General features: G+C 40.3%; 1 protein-coding gene across 1 annotated transcript in view; it reads right to left on the minus strand.

The window, feature by feature from the left end:
* The window catches only part of MYO18B (myosin XVIIIB), a 1,113,366-nt gene that overhangs the window by 478,715 nt on the left and 617,715 nt on the right, over positions 1-16,936 (minus strand). Inside the window, exon 28 of the mRNA XM_069750613.1 lies at positions 11,458-11,585. Coding sequence (XP_069606714.1) covers positions 11,458-11,585 — 128 coding nt within the window. The remainder of the gene's footprint in view (positions 1-11,457; positions 11,586-16,936) is intronic.

Raw genomic sequence — 16,936 nt, forward strand, 5'->3', positions numbered from 1 at the left:
ACGAATGCAAAAATGAAGACAACATGCAAATTTACATATATGACCAGATTTACATAGTGTGTACACAATTATTTAATATACAGCAATTAAAATCAGTTGTTATTTTTCATTTTTCATGATTTTTCTTACATTTGTAAAGAAGCACAAAACGTTCAATTAAGTTTATCACAAATTGCTTGTGAAAAAAAAATACCCACATTATTTTGAAGTGCAAAATATTTCTAGACTTTTTCACTGAAATATTAACACATAACCAATTTACAAGTGATTGTTCCCAATAGGACAATGACAGGTTATTATTACGGTACTTTAGCTCCCTTGTCAATGCCAGACATGGGAAGCAGCAGTGGAGACTTGCCTGTGGACCCAGGGAAGGTGAGTACCGTGTGTTTTTTTATAATAACCTGCAGCCAGGGACATTAATTTACTGAAAGGGAACAACCCCTTTTTGATATGCTAACAGACTGGGTCGTTAATAGATAAAATTTGGAAATCGTTTTTGGACTATTTGTTGATATCAGAATATAAATTCTGGTCGCTTTTTGCAAATTTGCATTGTCTTTTACTGAAGATTTTTTCTTAGCATTTTATTCTGGAAAAAAATCTATGGCTAGATGTCTGTTATAAACTAATAGGAAAATAAAGTATGAATTTCTTTGTTTTTTTAAATGCGTTTGAGGTCTTTTTGCAGTTTTTCTAATGCAACATCATTTAAGTATAGCTTTTTTCATGTTCCCCAACTTGAGAAAAACGATCATGGCATTTTATATCAAGAAAGCTGAAAAAAGGCAGCCTCAATGTTAAAGCTAGCTACTATTTTGTGGACTTTGAAACTATAACTGGTCTACCTGATGTGGCTTCCAATAAACAGCAATTTCCTTATTAACTGTAAGTAGATAGCGACATACATGATAAACATATTAAACAGCACATTAGTCATTTTTGTCTGAATGTTTACAACAGAGATCACCTTGATGTTTCACACAATGAGGCTTTAAAATGTTTGTGGCTCTTTATTAGCTCTATTTTCTATGTATTGATCAGTAACCTCATTGGGGGGAGTAACCTACATACCCACTCTTATTATATACTAAATGCTACTTTGTATAATAGGAAGAAATAGCATGCTTTCATCTAGTACAGTGCACAAGGTCACACAGTGATGGAACTGAAAACTGAAGTCATTATAAAGTTGCATTAAATAAGCACAATGTTGAGTTAATGAGGCCTGTAATTAGACAATAAGTATCTGAAACTAAAAGAGATGATTCCTTTTCCAAATTGTACAAAACCGGTTGATTTTAATTATATTTTAATGTACAGAGATCATTCTTTTTTTATTGGGTAGATTGACCTCACTTAAAATGTGTGCAGCTGCTCTGAATAGTTAGAAAACTTGATATCTTCAATAATCTTATTACAAATTAAATACATTTTATTCCAGATTCTGTTATGTTTTGGAGGTACTAAGAGACTTTTTGCATTTTGTGAATATAAAGAGTTAATGATACACTTTGGCTTGCCTGACTAACACTTCTGTCCAGAAAATGGCTGCTGGTGGAGGAGCATGTGATCAGATGTGTCCATCAGCCTCATCCATTAGAAAAGCAGCTTTCTCGTGTGGTGTGTTACAATTGGAGGCTGATGGACTGAATTGATCACATGTTCCCCAATCAGCAGCGAGAGCTCCACTAAAATGCAAATGGCCAACCCCTTTAAAGCCTGACCTAATTGAGGATCCCTTGATACGCTAGTGGGGTAGCCCAACAATGCTAAAGAAGAGCCTAATAATACTTTTTTTCTGCTGGATCCAATATGCTTTAACCTAGCATTGACTATAGTTGGACTAGAGTTATGGAGGACGGTGGCCTCAATAGAATGATTCCCTTTCTGAATGAAGCCCCCTGGTGCTCAGCTGATGGCTCCTGCACATCAAACAAATAGCTGTTTCTGCTGGAGAAAGCCATGTCCAGCCAGGAAGAAGGCATTATGTGGTGACTATGCCAATGATAAAAAGATTCTTGAGGTACAAGAATGGCTTTCAGGAAGAGCAGTATTTTTTCCTGGCTCATAGAGTTACACCCAAAGTGAGAGTCAACCTCCCATGATGTCCATGTGCAATAGTAGGGCATATGGAAGAGAATCTACAAAACACAACTCTTGGGCACTCATGGGGGTTGTATTAAAGAAAATATTTACTAGTGATTTATGAAAATTGACTCTCTCTCAGAAAGAGAAAAAAAACTATATAGCTAGTGCCTAAAGGCTTGAATAATATCCCCAGTTATGTTGCAAGGCATGTTAAACAGTCAGACACTGTCTTAGGGTGTCAACTGCTACCCACTAATGACAGAAACATAAAAACTTTTATACTTTCGTTGAAAGAGAAAAATTGTATAATTTGCCATGCAGCATAGGAGAGATCGTCTCATTTAAGGGGTTATAAATACGTTCCACAATTGGTTGTGTTACAACATTTATCCTGAGATAATGCTGAGATAATCCTACAAATGTGCCTCTGCTATGTCCTTTGTAATGGTTGTGTCTAAGGCCGGCGTCACACTCAGCGTATGAAAATATGGTCCATTTTTTACGGCCGTAATACGCAGAAATGTCCCCAAAATAGTGTTCCGTATGTCATCCATAGGCAGGGTGTGTCAGCCTATTTTGCGCATGTCATCCTCCGTATGTAATCCGTATGGCATCCGTACTGCGAGTTTTTCTCGCAGGCTTGCAAAACGGACCATGGGTTCAAATATTCGTTCAAACATATATACTGTCTATATATACTGTATATATATATATATGTCATTGAGACACACACACATATATATATATATCTATATATATATATATATACAGTATATATATACAGTCATGGCCAAAAGTATTGACACCCCTGCAATTCTGTCAAACAATACTCATTTTCTTCCTGAAAATGATTGTAAACACAAATTATTTGGTATTATTATCTTCATTTAATTTGTCTTAAATGAAAAAAACACAAAAGAGAATGAAGCAAAAAGCAAAACATTGATCATTTCACACAAAACTCCAAAAATGGGCCAGACAAAAGTATTGGCACCCTCAGCCTAATACTTGGTTGCACAACCTTTAGCCAAAATAACTGCGACCAACTGCTTCCGGTAACCATCAATGAGTTTCTTACAATGCTCTGCTGGAATTTTAGACCTTTCTTCTTTGGCAAAATGTTCCAGGTCCCTGATATTTGAAGGGTGCCTTCTCCAAACAACCAATTTTAGATCTCTCCACAGGTGTTCGATGGGATTCAGGTCTGGACTCATTGCTGGCCACCTTAGAAGTCTCCAGTGCTTTCTCTCAAACCATTTTCTAGTGCTTTTTGAAGTGTGTTTTGGGTCATTGTCCTGCTGGAAGACCCATGACCTCTGAGGGAGACCCAACTTTCTCACACTGGGCCCTACATTATGCTGCAAAATTTGTTGGTAGTCTTCAGACTTCATAATGCCATGCACACGGTCAAGCAGTCCAGTGCCAGAGGCAGCAAAGCAACCCCAAAACATCAGGGAACCTCGGCATGTTTGACTGTAGGGACCGTGTTCTTTTCTTTGAATGCCTCTTTTTTTCTCCTGTAAACTCTATGTTGATGCCTTTGCCCAAAAAACTCTACTTTTGTCTCATCTGACCAGAGAACATTCTTCCAAAACGTTTTAGGCTTTTCCAGGTAAGTTTTGTCAAATTCCAGCCTGGCTTTTTTATGTCTTGGGGTAAGAAGTGGAGTCTTCCTGGGTCTCCTACCATACAGTCCCTTTTCATTCAGATGCCGATGGATAGTATGGGTTGACACTGTTGTACCCTCGGACTGCAGGGCAGCTTGAACTTGTTTAGATGTTAGTCGAGGTTCTTTATCCAACATGCGCACAATCTTGCATTGAAATCTCTTGTCAATTTTTCTTTTCCATCCACATCTAGGGATGTTAGCCACAGTGACATGGGCTGTAAATTTCTTGATGACACTGCGCACGGTAGACACAGGAACATTCAGGTCTTTGGAGATGGACCTGTAGCCTTGAGATTGCTCATCCATCCTCACAATTTGGTTTCTCAAGTCCACAGACAGTTTTTTGGTCTTCTTTCTTTTCTCCATGTTCAATGTGGTACACACAAGGACACAGGACAGAGGTTGAGTCAACTTTAATCCATGTCAACTGGCTGCAAGTGTGATTTAGTTATTGCCAACACCTGTTAGGTGCCACAGGTAAGTTACAGGTGCTGTTAATTACACAAATTAGAGAAGCATCACATGATTTTTCGAAGGGTGCCAATACTTTTGTCCACCTCCTTTTTTATGTTTGGTGTGAAATTATATCCAATTTGGTTTTAGGACAATTCTTTTTGTGTTTTTTTCATTTAAGACAAATTAAATGAAGATAATAATACCAATAATTTGTGTTTGCAATCATTTTCAGGAAGAAACTGAGTATTATCTGACAAAATTGCAGGGGTGTCAATACTTTTGGCCATGACTGTATATTAATATTTCATACAGCGCTAGATAGCAGAAAAGCCTGTAATTCAATTGCCGGCTTTTGCTATCTCCTTCCAAAACCTGACAGGATATGAGACATGGTTTACATACAGTAAACCATCTCATATCCCTTATTTTATTACATATTCCTCTTTAGTAATGTTAGAAGTGTATGTGTGTAAAATTTGATGTCTCTAGCTATTAAATTAAAGGGTTAAATCGCGGGAAAAACTGGTGTGGGCTCCCGCGCAATTTTCTCTGCCAGGGTGGGAAAGCCGGTGACTGAGGGCAGATATTAATAGCCTGGAGAGGGTCCATGGTTATTGCCCCCCTCCCCCCGGCTAAAAACATCTGCCCCCAGCCACCCCAGAAAAGGCACATCTGGAAAATGTGCGTATTCTGGCACTTAGCCTCTCTCTTCCCACTCCAGTGTCACGGTGGGATATGGGACAATGAAGGGTTAATGTCACCTTGCTATTGTAACGTGAAATTAAGCCAGATTAATAATGGAGAGGCATCAATTATGACACCTATCCCTTATTAATCCAATAGTATGAAATGGTTAATAAAACACACACATTATTACAAAGTATTTTAATGAAATAAAGACACAGGTTGTTTTAATATTTTATTATACTCTTAATCCACCTGAAGACCCTTGTCACCTGAAACAAAGTTAAACAAAACAAACAGCGATATGCCATACCTTCCGTCGATCAGTCATGTCCCATGCTGGTAATCCATCTGAAGGGGTTAACTAATTTTACAAGCAGAAGCCTGCTAATGCAGCCGCCCCTGCCTGTAAAAACCCGGGGAATGAATGGATTGCAGGGGAATGACCTGTAGTTACCTTGAGGCGCGGTGATGCGCCCTCTGCTGGATGTCCTCATATGAACTCGAGCATGGGAAAATATTCTGAAAAGTTCCCAGGCTTGAGTTCATATGAGGACATCCAGCAGAGGGCGCATCACCATGACTCAAGGTAACTACAGGTCATTCCCCTGCATTCCATTAATTCCCCGGGTTTTTACAGGCAGGGGCGGTTGCATTAGCAGGCTTCTGCTTGTAAAATTAGTTAACCCCTTCAGATGGATTTACAGCGTGGGACATGACTGATCGATGGAAGGAATGGCATATTGTAGTTTGTTTTGTTTAACTTTGTTTCAGGTGACAAGGGTCTTCAGGTGGATTAAGAGTATAATAAAATATTAAAACAACCTGTGTCTTTATTTCATTAAAATACTTTGTAATAATGTGTGTGTTTTACTAACCATTTCATACTATTGGATTAATAATGGATAGGTGTCATAATTGATGCCTCTCCATTATTAATCTGGCTTAATGTCATCTTACAATAGCAAAGTGACATTAACCCTTCATTACCCCATATCCCACGGCTACACAGGAATGGGAAGAGAGAGGCTAAGTGCCAGAATAGGCACATCTTCCAGATGTGCCTTTTCTGGGGTGGCTGGAGGCAGATGTTTTTAGCCAGGGGGGGCCAATAACCATGGACCCTCTCTAGGCTATTAATATCTGCCCTCAGTCACTGGCTTTCCCACTCTGGCGGAGAAAATTGTGCGGGCGCCCACGCCAATTTTTTCCGCGATTTAACCCTTTAATTTAATAGCTAGAGACACCAAATTTTACACACATACACTTCTAACATTACTAAAGAGGAATATGAAATAAAAGAAGGGATATGAGATGGTTTACTGTATGTAAACCATGTCTCATATCATGTCGGGTTTGAGAAGGAGATAGGAAAAGCCGGCAATTGAATTACCGGCTTTTCTCCTATCTAGCGCTGTATGAAATATTAATATATATATATACATATATATATATGTGTCTCACTGACACATATATATATATATATATATATATATATATATATACACACCCCTATACTATGTGTAGACATTTATTTGAGCTATTCTATTCTAACCTGTCAGTGTGATTTTACTGTACACCGCACTGAATTGCCGGCTTTTCTCTAGAATACCGCTGCGTATTTCTCGCAAGTCACACTGTTGGTCCGTATGTAATCCGTATTTTTCTTGCCCCCATAGACTTTCATTGGCGTTTTTTTTTTTTGCGTTATATGCTGACAAACGCAGCATGCTGTGATTTTCTACGGCCGTAGAAGACCGTATAATACGGATCAGTAAAATACGGCAGATAGGAGCTGGGCCATAGAGAATAATTGTACCGTGTGCAATCTGTATTTTCTGCACCTCTCACATGTCCGTAAAACTCGCTAGTGTGACACGGGCCTAACAGGGACACGGTCTGATTATATTAGGCAGCACAGAGAGAATTATACACTAAAACATAACTTTTAAATCATTAAATCATATGTATAAGAATACCTAGATGAAATCAGTATACATATAGACTATACTTATAGACTACAAGGAAAACCAATTTAAAGTGCAATTGCTCAAAGCAACCAGTGCTCATATAAAAAAGTTTTGTCTCAAAATATTGTATAATGAACCCAAATCATCCATGAGGGAGAATTCGGTGTGAATTGCATATGGGACTTAATCTATCATGCCCTGTCGTGCCCCATTTGTTACTCCTGCCCTGACAAAGGCAGTACCCAACCCTGGTGATGCCTGCATAAACTTCCCAAAAAACTGTATCCCTCCCTACATGTTTCCTCCTCTATCCAGAGGAATCATCAGGGTAGTATGACCTGTAGTGGTGCAACAAGTGATAGATGAACCAGAGCTCTAGCAGTGGCAGGTAGCTCAAAAGATACGTCTGACCAGTCATGTCAAAACTAGTGATGAGTGAGTGTACTCGTTGCTCAGATTTTCCCGAGCACGCTTGGGTGGTCTCCGAGTATTTGTGAGTGCTCAGAGATTTCGTTTTTGTCGACGCAGCTGCATGATTTACGGCTGCTAGACAGCCTGAATACATGTGGGGATTCCCTAACATCCTGGCAACCCCCACATGTACTCAGGCTGACTAGCAGCCATAAATCATGCAGCTGCGTCAACAAAAACTAAATCTCCGAGCACTCACAAATACTCAGAGACCACTAGAGCATGCTCGGGAAAATCCGAGCAACGAGTATACTCACTCATCACTAGTCAAAACGCCAAAAAGAATGTGAAGGTCAGGTGTTAAATAGCTAGTCACGCTGTCTATATATAGCTGTGTGTCCAAACACCTTTAATCAACCGGCATCTGACGTGTTTGCGGTCATTTGACCGCAAGAGCGCCGTGGCTTCCGGCCTCTGGAACTCTCATGTGACTTCCCGCAAACATGGAGGAAACGCATATGAAGGGATACTATTGTTTTGGGGGTTTATGCAAGCATCACCACAGTTGTATACTGCCCTTATCAGGGCAGCACAACAGGACATGATAGATTAAGTTCCTGATACTATTCGCTCCAAATTCTCCTGTGTGGATGATTGGGGTTCATCATACAACATTGGTGAGACCAGACTTTTTTTCTATGAGCACTAATTGATTTGGGCATTTTCACTTTAAATTGGTTTTCTTGGTGGTCTATATGTATACTGATTTTATCTAGGAATTCTTATACATATGATTAAAAGATAGGTTTCAGTAAATAGTTCTCTCTGTGCTAGCTAATTTGATAAAATTTAGAGAGTTTCTACAGGTCTGCCTTCCCTAATACACCCTCGCTTTCTTTATCACATGGTCTGATCATACCACAGCTCTTGGGCAAGGGAGGAAGCAAAAAAGCAGAGGATCGCAGCTGATTCTTTTTGTCAGGTAAAACATTTCTCTGCCTGTTTTTAATCAATGTTTTACCTCAAAGAATTAATCAGCTGTGACCCCATGCTGTGCTGTCTGTATAATCTTTTCCTCCTTCTTGCCCATTAGATGTGTTATGATCAGACCATGTCCCTGTATGGTCAGACACAGCCATTACACAGTACACAGCAGGGGCACATTTATAAGATTATCTCAGCACAGGAACATTTTATATAACACATCTAATTGTGGAACTTATTATTTAAAGATTTATTGATTAATATGTTGATTAATAGAAACTCTTTCATGAGAAAACCCCTTTTAGGACAGTATATCTCTATCCCATAAAGCATTCAAATACTGCTGTGGTTGCTTTCAAAAGAAGTACGTGGGCCTATCGAGAGATTATCCAATTCAATTTCCCTTCTTGCCATAAAAAATGTTTTTTTCCCTCAAATATCAGATTAAACTAAAATTCTTAACATAAAACCAGCACAAATACTATTGTCCATATATTCCTCTGTACTGGCGGATTATACTTTCAGGTATCCTATACAATATTGGCTGTTCTAGCCATAAGGGCAATAGTGTGGCTTAAAAACAAACAAGTACAGTAGACTTAGGCAAGAGTGCAGTATTATTCATATGTAGCCTTTGGCAAATCAATCCGATATTCTCTATTGAGGGAACTAGTTGTAATCCTAATAAGCAAAAGATTTTCTGCTTCACAATAGAGCATTGCATTATAGTGATAAAAAATGCTACGAATGGCATAGAAGATAACAGAACAGTCATATCTGGATCTTGTAATAAACAGATGAATGTTGATTTTGTGCCCTGTGTTGTTGGCTTTCTGTGTTCTCCAGCCGCACACTGCAGGGGATATGAAGCTGTCCAGCAGTAAATGAGATGAGATGTAGCTATAAAATTAATTAACAATATGCCCAGCTACATTTTGTCCAATAGTCCACTCATGATTCATACAATGCAACAGTTACAATTTAACAAATACACATGAATAAATATACACTGCTCAAAAAAATAAAGGGAACACTTAAACAACAGAATATAACTCCAAGTAAATCAAACTTCTGTGAAATCAAACTGTCCACTTAGGAAGCAACACTGATTGACAATCAATTTCACATGCTGTTGTGCAAATGGAATGAACAGCAGACGGAAATTATTGACAATTATCAAGACACACTCAATAAAGGAGTGGTTCTGCAGGTGGGGACCACAGACCAAATCTCAGTACCAATACTTTCTTGCTGATGTTTTGGTCAATTTTGAATGTTGGTTGTGCTTTCACGCTCGTGATAGCATGAGATGGACTCTACAACCCACACAAGTGGCTTAGGTAGTGCAGCTCATCCAGGATGGCACATCAATGCGAGCTGTGGCAAGAAGGTTTGCTGTGTCTGTCAGCAGAGTGTCCAGAGGCTGGAGGTACTACCAGGAGACAGACCAGTACACCAGGAGACGTGGAGGGGGCCGTAGGAGGGGAACAACCCAGCAGCAGGACCGCTACCTCAGCCTTTGTGCAAATGGGAACAGGAGAAACACTGCCAGAGCCCTGCAAAATGACCTCCAGCAGGCCACAAATGTGCATGTGTCTGTACAAATGGTTAGTAACCCACTCCATGAGGATGGTCTGAGTGCCCGATGTCCGCAGATGGGGGTTGTGTTCACAGCCCAACACCGTGCAGGATGCTTTGCACTTGCCACAGTACACCAGGATTGGCAGATTCACCACTGGCGCCCTGTGCTCTTCACAGATGAAAGCAGGTTCAAACTGAGCACATGTGACAGACGTGACAGAGTCTGGAGACACCGTGGTGAGAGATCTGCCTGCAACATCCTTCAGCATGACCAGTTTGTCAGTGGGTCAGTAATGGTGTGGGGTGGCATTTCTTTGGAGGGCCCCACAGCCCTCCATGTGCTCACCAGAGGTAGCCTGACTGCCATTAGGTACCGAGATAAGATCTTCAGACCCCTTGTGAGACCATATGCTGGTGCAGTTGGCCCTGGGTTCCTCCTAATGCAGGACAATGCCAGACCTCATGTGGCTGGAGTATGTCAGCAGTTCCTGCAAGATTAAGGCATTGAAGCTATGGACTGGCCCGCCCGTTCCCAAACCTGAATCCGAGTTAACACATCTGGGACATCATGTCTCGCTCCATCCACCAAGGTCACGTTGCACCACAGACTGTCCAGGAGTTGGTGGATGCTTTAGTCCAGGTCTGGGAGGAGATCCCTCAGAATACCATCCGCCACCTCATCATGAGCATGCACATGCATTGTAGGAAGGTCATACAGGCACGTGGAGGCCACACACACTACTGAGCATCATTTCCTTGGCTTGAGGCATTTCCACTGAAGTTGGATCAGCCTGCAGTTTGATTTTCCACTTTGATTTTGAACATCATTCCAATTCCAGACCTCCATGGGATATTAGTTGTGATTTACATTGATCATTTTTAGGTTTTACTGTTCTCAACGCATTCCACTGTATAATGAATAAAGATTTACAATTTTCATTCAGTGATATCTAGGATGTGGGATTTTAGTGTTCCCTTTAGTTTTTTGAGCAGTGTATATATATATATATATATATATATATATATGTATATTCTTCATGTGTGTTTGTTAAATTAAAGGGATTGTTCACTACTAGGTCATCCCTTTGTGATTCTAAATGTTTGCCCTCATTAAAATAAAAACACTTATACTCTCCTCCTGTGTCAGTGCCATTCCTGTTGTGTTGGCACTCGCGTTCCCTGGGCTCATGTGAGGATGTAATGTCACAAGTTCCTCGCCCAAATAAGCCCGGTGTTGTTGTCCCCGCCTCTAAATGTATAAGTAATCAACAGGAAGTGAGAGCCATGGCTGGCCACTCTTCTTGATTGCTTACATATCCGAAGGCAGGGACTGCAACACCAGTGCTGTCTGGGCGCAGAGCTCGCCTGAAATATAAGACTATGTACCAACCTCAAAGGAGCCCCGGGAATACGAGTGATGACACACCAGGAATGGCACCAGCACAGGAGGGGAGTATAAGTGTTTTCATTTTAATGGAGTCAAACATTCAGAAGGAGAACGGGTTGTCCTAGTAGTGAACAACCCCTTTGAATGAAAAAATGAACATTTCCATCAAGTTTAAACAAGGAAAAAATAAAAATATATTTTAGTCATAAAGTTTTTTGTTTTACCTTTTGCTCCAGTTCCTTCTTATATGTTTTCTCAGATTCCAGTCGTTCTTCAAACTGTGTAAGCCTCTTACGTAAAAAGTTGATTTCAGTTTGAGCACAGTCAAATCGCACTTGCCACTCATCTGCTCCTAAACCAAAAATATGATACTTGGTAAAAAATATATATTTTATATATTTTATATCATAGTCTTTTAAATCCCAATATGTAACTATAATCAAGTAGTGGAATGAAAAGTGCATCGGGGTCAAACATGGTGGTTGTTCGCAGTCACAGTTTAAGATGTCTAGTATTGACTGATTTGTTTCATATGACATTTATTGTATTAAATTTTTCCAATCAGGTTAGATTTTTTGAACTGTAAGCATTCTTGGAGCGATATGTTTTGGTCTGAAGAATTTAAGCTCTGAATTATATTCTGTAGATATGAGAAAATTAGGGATGAGCGAATGTGCTTGTTGATACTCAGTTATCACTTGAGTATCACGTTGCTCGGATGTGTTCGTTACTCAGCGAGCAATGGGCAGTGTTCCAGTTGAAATTCGAATCCTATTCCCGCATCATTGGCATCTGTTACGCGGCCAATAAGCATGTGGGGATTGTCTGAGAGTCACTGTAATGTTGTAGCCATCTTGATTGTGGCATTACTGTGATTGGCTGGTTGTGTGACATAATCAGGCGTTACAAAAGGACAGGTGTGTTGACCTGTTCGGCACACTGACACCATTTCACAGCTCTGTGACACATTGTGCAATGAATCAGAGGCCTGTAGTTTTTATACTGGTGCTGAAGCTGAGACATCATACTAATAGCCCTTCTAAGGGCTAATCATTTGCAGCACATACAATCTGCATTTAGCCTAAGGAGGCAGAGAGAGTCGCAGGAGCAGTGATAGTGCCAGAATAAAGTCTGTAGATAGGGATTGGGCCTGTTCAGTCCGTTGGCAAATATACAGCTGCATTTTTTTTGTAGGTGCTCAAAAAATGTAATATATTTTGATCCATCAAGTATTACATGCTTTGAGGTCCTTTTTTGCATTATATAACACACCCAAAAACCATTGAAACATTTTCCTGGGCTACATTTCTCAGCCATGCACTATTCCGTAGTGTGCAGTAAATTTCCTTGATTGCTAAAACTGCTAAAAAGCTATTAAAAAATTGTAGGACTTCATTTCTCAGACATACAGTGTTACGTGGTCTGTGAACATTTCTGTGATGTGTAAACCTGCTAAAAAGTTTTGACAATTTTTGTAGGCCTGCATTTATCAGACATACAGTCTTACGTGCTCTGTGAACATTTCTGTGATCTGTCAAACTACTAAAAAGCTTTTAAAAAGTCTCCATTTCTCAGATATACAGCTACTTGGTCTGTAATCATTTCTGTGATGTCTAAAAGTAAAAAAAAGATTTAAAAATTTTATAGACTTCGATTTCTCAGACATGCAGTGTTACGTAGTTTGTGAACATTTCTGTGATCTGTCAAACTGCTAAAAGCTTTTAAAAATGTTGCAGGCCTCCATTTTTTTGACATACAGTGTTACTTTAAGGATAATAGAAAAAATTGGAGTCCAGCTCAACAAGACTGGATTTTCCTTTTCTTTTTATCTTTCAAAAGAAAATATGGTGCATACAAAATAAAACTTTACATGGTCAACATGACCAGTCGACGCAGTTCGACTGCACTAGGCAGTCTCACTTATGAGTAAGACTGCCTAGTGCAGTCGAAACGCATCGACTGGGTCATGTCGACCATGTACATTTTTATTTTGTATGCACCAAATTTTCTTTTGAAAAATAAAAAAAAAACGAAATTCCAGTCCTCTTGAGCTGGACTCCAATTTTTTCTAATACCCTTGATGTGAGGCCAGGGCGAGGCCGGTGTCTGAGCCCCAGGTGGATGAGCATAGAGCAACTGGGTGAGCTGAAATCAAGTTTCAGCAGTGTTACTTTTGCTTTGAAAATTTCTGTGATGTCTAAGGGTAAGTTCACACTAGACGTTTTTTCAGCATTTTTTTTCTGCAGTAAAACCTGGCGTCTTGACAGGAAAGAAGCTAAAGAAAAAAAAGCAGGTTTTGCTTGTTTTTTCTTGCTTTTTTGTGCATTTTTTGCTGTGTTTTTGGCATGCTAGATCTGTCTCCTGTGCATGCTAATAACGTTTAAAGGGAACCTGTCACCTGAATTTGGCGGGACAGGTTTTCGGTCATATGGGCGGAGTTTTCAGGTATTTGATTCACCCTTTCCTTACCCGCTGGCTGCATGCTGGCCGCAATCTTGGCTTGAAGTTCATTCTCTGTCCTCCGTAGTACACGCCTGCACAAGGATGACTTATCATCAACAGGCACTTCCAAACTCTTGCCCCAGCATTCTGATGTCCCTACCTCAGGCATTGGAACGGAATAAAAAAGTTCCCAGCCACCCACAAACCCAAATGCTAATGAGCACATTTCAAGTCTGTTTGCCATCGAAATGTTGCCATTCATCTGGTAGACACAGAGGATCTTCGCTAACTCATGGTGGCAGCTGTCACTCGATACTTGGTTCCCAACCGCCACTTTTTCTTCTGGTGTGTCATCCCCGCCTTGTACCAGCACGAGTGCAGGAACATCACCAGTGCCCTTACCAATACACTTACTGGCATTGTCCACTTAACAACTAACATGAGGACAAGCGCTTGTGGCCAGGGATGCTATATTTCCCGCATCAAGCACACGTTAAGTATTTTTAACTTGCAGATTTGCTGCAGAAAATTGTCTGTGTTGTTATGCCCTGTGTTTTTCACCATTTACTTCACTAAAATAAACCAAAACCACAGGGCAAAAACACACCCAAAACTTGGCAAAAATGCATAAAAAATGTGTGTTTTTGCAGCTTTGTTTTTCCTGCCAAGAGATGCAGAAATTATTAATTATTATAGCGCCATTTATGCCATGTCACTTTACATGTGAAAAGGGGTATACATATTAAAAATTATGCAGAAATTTAATCACTGTAGCACATACCCTTATCGGTATTATATTGCTCATCCATAGACTACTGTATTCTGTGGTCTGGAGTATATTTCTTTGGTATGTAAAACTCAAAAGTGTATAGTCTTTATGAGTCTAGGAGTACCAATACATAAAAATTTGAACAGAAAGTGCATGAGGTAAAAAAGCAATATTTCAGCTCCTTGAATAAAAATTTAAATCCTTTATTGGAAATGTATAAAACATGGATGCTCCGAGAAGAATGAGAAGACAGGAGGTATCAAGCGACACATTTAAATCACTTCAGTGATCCTTGTCATCTAATATACAGGGTGGAGCGCGGTAATTTGCTGATTTGGGAATGAAATAAAAAAATTATGATCATTAGAAAAATTTATTTTATATTTTAATTATACTGAACAGTAATGGAATTTTTAAATTACATGGTTTTAAATAGTGTATCTGGCAAATGTCGACCTTCGCTATCCACACACTGCTGCATACGTTTTCTGAAGTTTTCATGAACTCTAACAAGCATGTCCACTGGTATTCTGCCAATTTCAGCTTCAATATTGTTCCTTAGGTCTTCCAAGGTGTTGGGACGGTTGATATACACCTTAGACTTCAGGTAACCCCAAAGGAAAAAATCGCATGGGGCTAAATCTGGTGAGCGTGCTGGCCAGTTCACATCTCCCCTCAAAGAGATAAGCCGTCCAGGAAACATTTGCCTCAAACAATTCATGGTAACCCTCGCTGTGTGTGCAGTGGCACCATCCTGTTGGAACCATGTATCCTCTAGTTCCATTGCCTCGAGAGCCGGCTGAAAATAATCCTGTATCATAGACAAGTACCGTTCGGAGTTCACAGTTATGGCACGACCATTATCCTGAAAAAAGTAAGGACCAATGATGCCTACTCGTGATATGGCGCACCACACAGTGAAAATGAGGTGAAAATGTGCCTCATCAGAAAAAAACACAATTGCGTCACGGGGTATCGTTGCTAACATGTCTTCACAAGAGGTCCGCCATGTCAAATAGTCCCATGTTGACAAATGTTGGACCACGCACATTTTATATGGGTGAAAATTCAGTTCATCATAAAGAATCCGGTGGAGAGAACGTCTTGAAATGCCAAGAGCAAATGATTGCTTCCGAGCAGAGCGTTTCGGAGATGCAGTACTGCTGCTCTAACTCTCTCGATGTTTTGTGGTGTTGTAATCCTTCTCTCAGGTCCCCTTCGTACACATGACACATTCCCTGCTGATCTGAATGCATTCACCCAATTTACAATTGATTGCCGTCCAGGAACACGTCCGCGTGGAGGAACAGCGAATTGTAAACGAAAAGCACGCTGCACTGCAATGATCGAGTGGGCATTTGAAAAATACGCTTCAACACAAAATGACCTCTCCTCACGTGTCCACTGCATGATGGCAACTGAAAGGCAGAGGAATACAAATCTCCCATCAGCCACTGTAAGCCACACCCACTCTCCCCTCTCTTCGACCGACAGTGCCGCCACAGCATGCAGTGCAAAAAAGCAAATTACCGCGCTCCACCCTGTATAAAGCTGAATGTGTGTGTGTATGTATGTATGTCCGGGATTGGCATCTGCACCGTCGCAGCTACAGCCACAAAATTTTGCACAGTCACACGTCTGGACCCCGAGAGCGTCATAGGCTATGTTGTGAGGCGAAATTTTAACCCCGCGCGTTCCAATTCACCAAACAATTTTGCCCCTATCTACATAATGGGGAAAAAGTGAAAGGAAAAGTGTTGGAGGCAAATTGACAGCTGCCAGATGTGAAAAAGGGGGACTTAAAGAGTGAAAGTGATGGCGCCAAAGAGTACAGGTCCTTCTTAAAAAATTAGCATATAGTGTTAAATTTCATTATTTACCATAATGTAATGATTACAATTAAACTTTCATATATTATAGATTCATTATCCACCAACTGAAATTTGTCAGGTCTTTTATTGTTTTAATACTGATGATTTTGGCATACAACTCCTGATAACCCAAAAAACCTGTCTCAATAAATTAGCATATCAAGAAAAGGTTCTCTAAACGACCTATTACCCTAATCTTCTGAATGAACTAATTAACTCTAAACACATGCAAAAGATACCTGAGGCTTTTATAAACTCCCTGCCTGGTTCATTACTCAAAACCCCCATCATGGGTAAGACTAGCGACCTGACAGATGTCAAGAAGGCCATCATTGACATCCTCAAGCAAGAGGGTAAGACCCAGAAAGAAATTTCTCAACAAATAGGCTGTTCCCAGAGTGCTGTATCAAGGCACCTCAATGGTAAGTCTGTTGGAAGGAAACAATGTGGCAGAAAACGCTGTACAACGAGAAGAGGAGACCGGACCCTGAGGAAGATTGTGGAGAAGGACCGATTCCAGACCTTGGGGAACCTGAGGAATCAGTGGACTGAGTCTGGTGTGGAAACATCCAGAGCCACTGTGCACAGGCGTGTGCAGGAAATGGGCTACAGGTGCCGCGT

This window comes from Ranitomeya imitator, chromosome 1, assembly GCF_032444005.1.
Source record: "Ranitomeya imitator isolate aRanImi1 chromosome 1, aRanImi1.pri, whole genome shotgun sequence".
Classification (NCBI taxonomy): domain Eukaryota; kingdom Metazoa; phylum Chordata; class Amphibia; order Anura; family Dendrobatidae; genus Ranitomeya; species Ranitomeya imitator.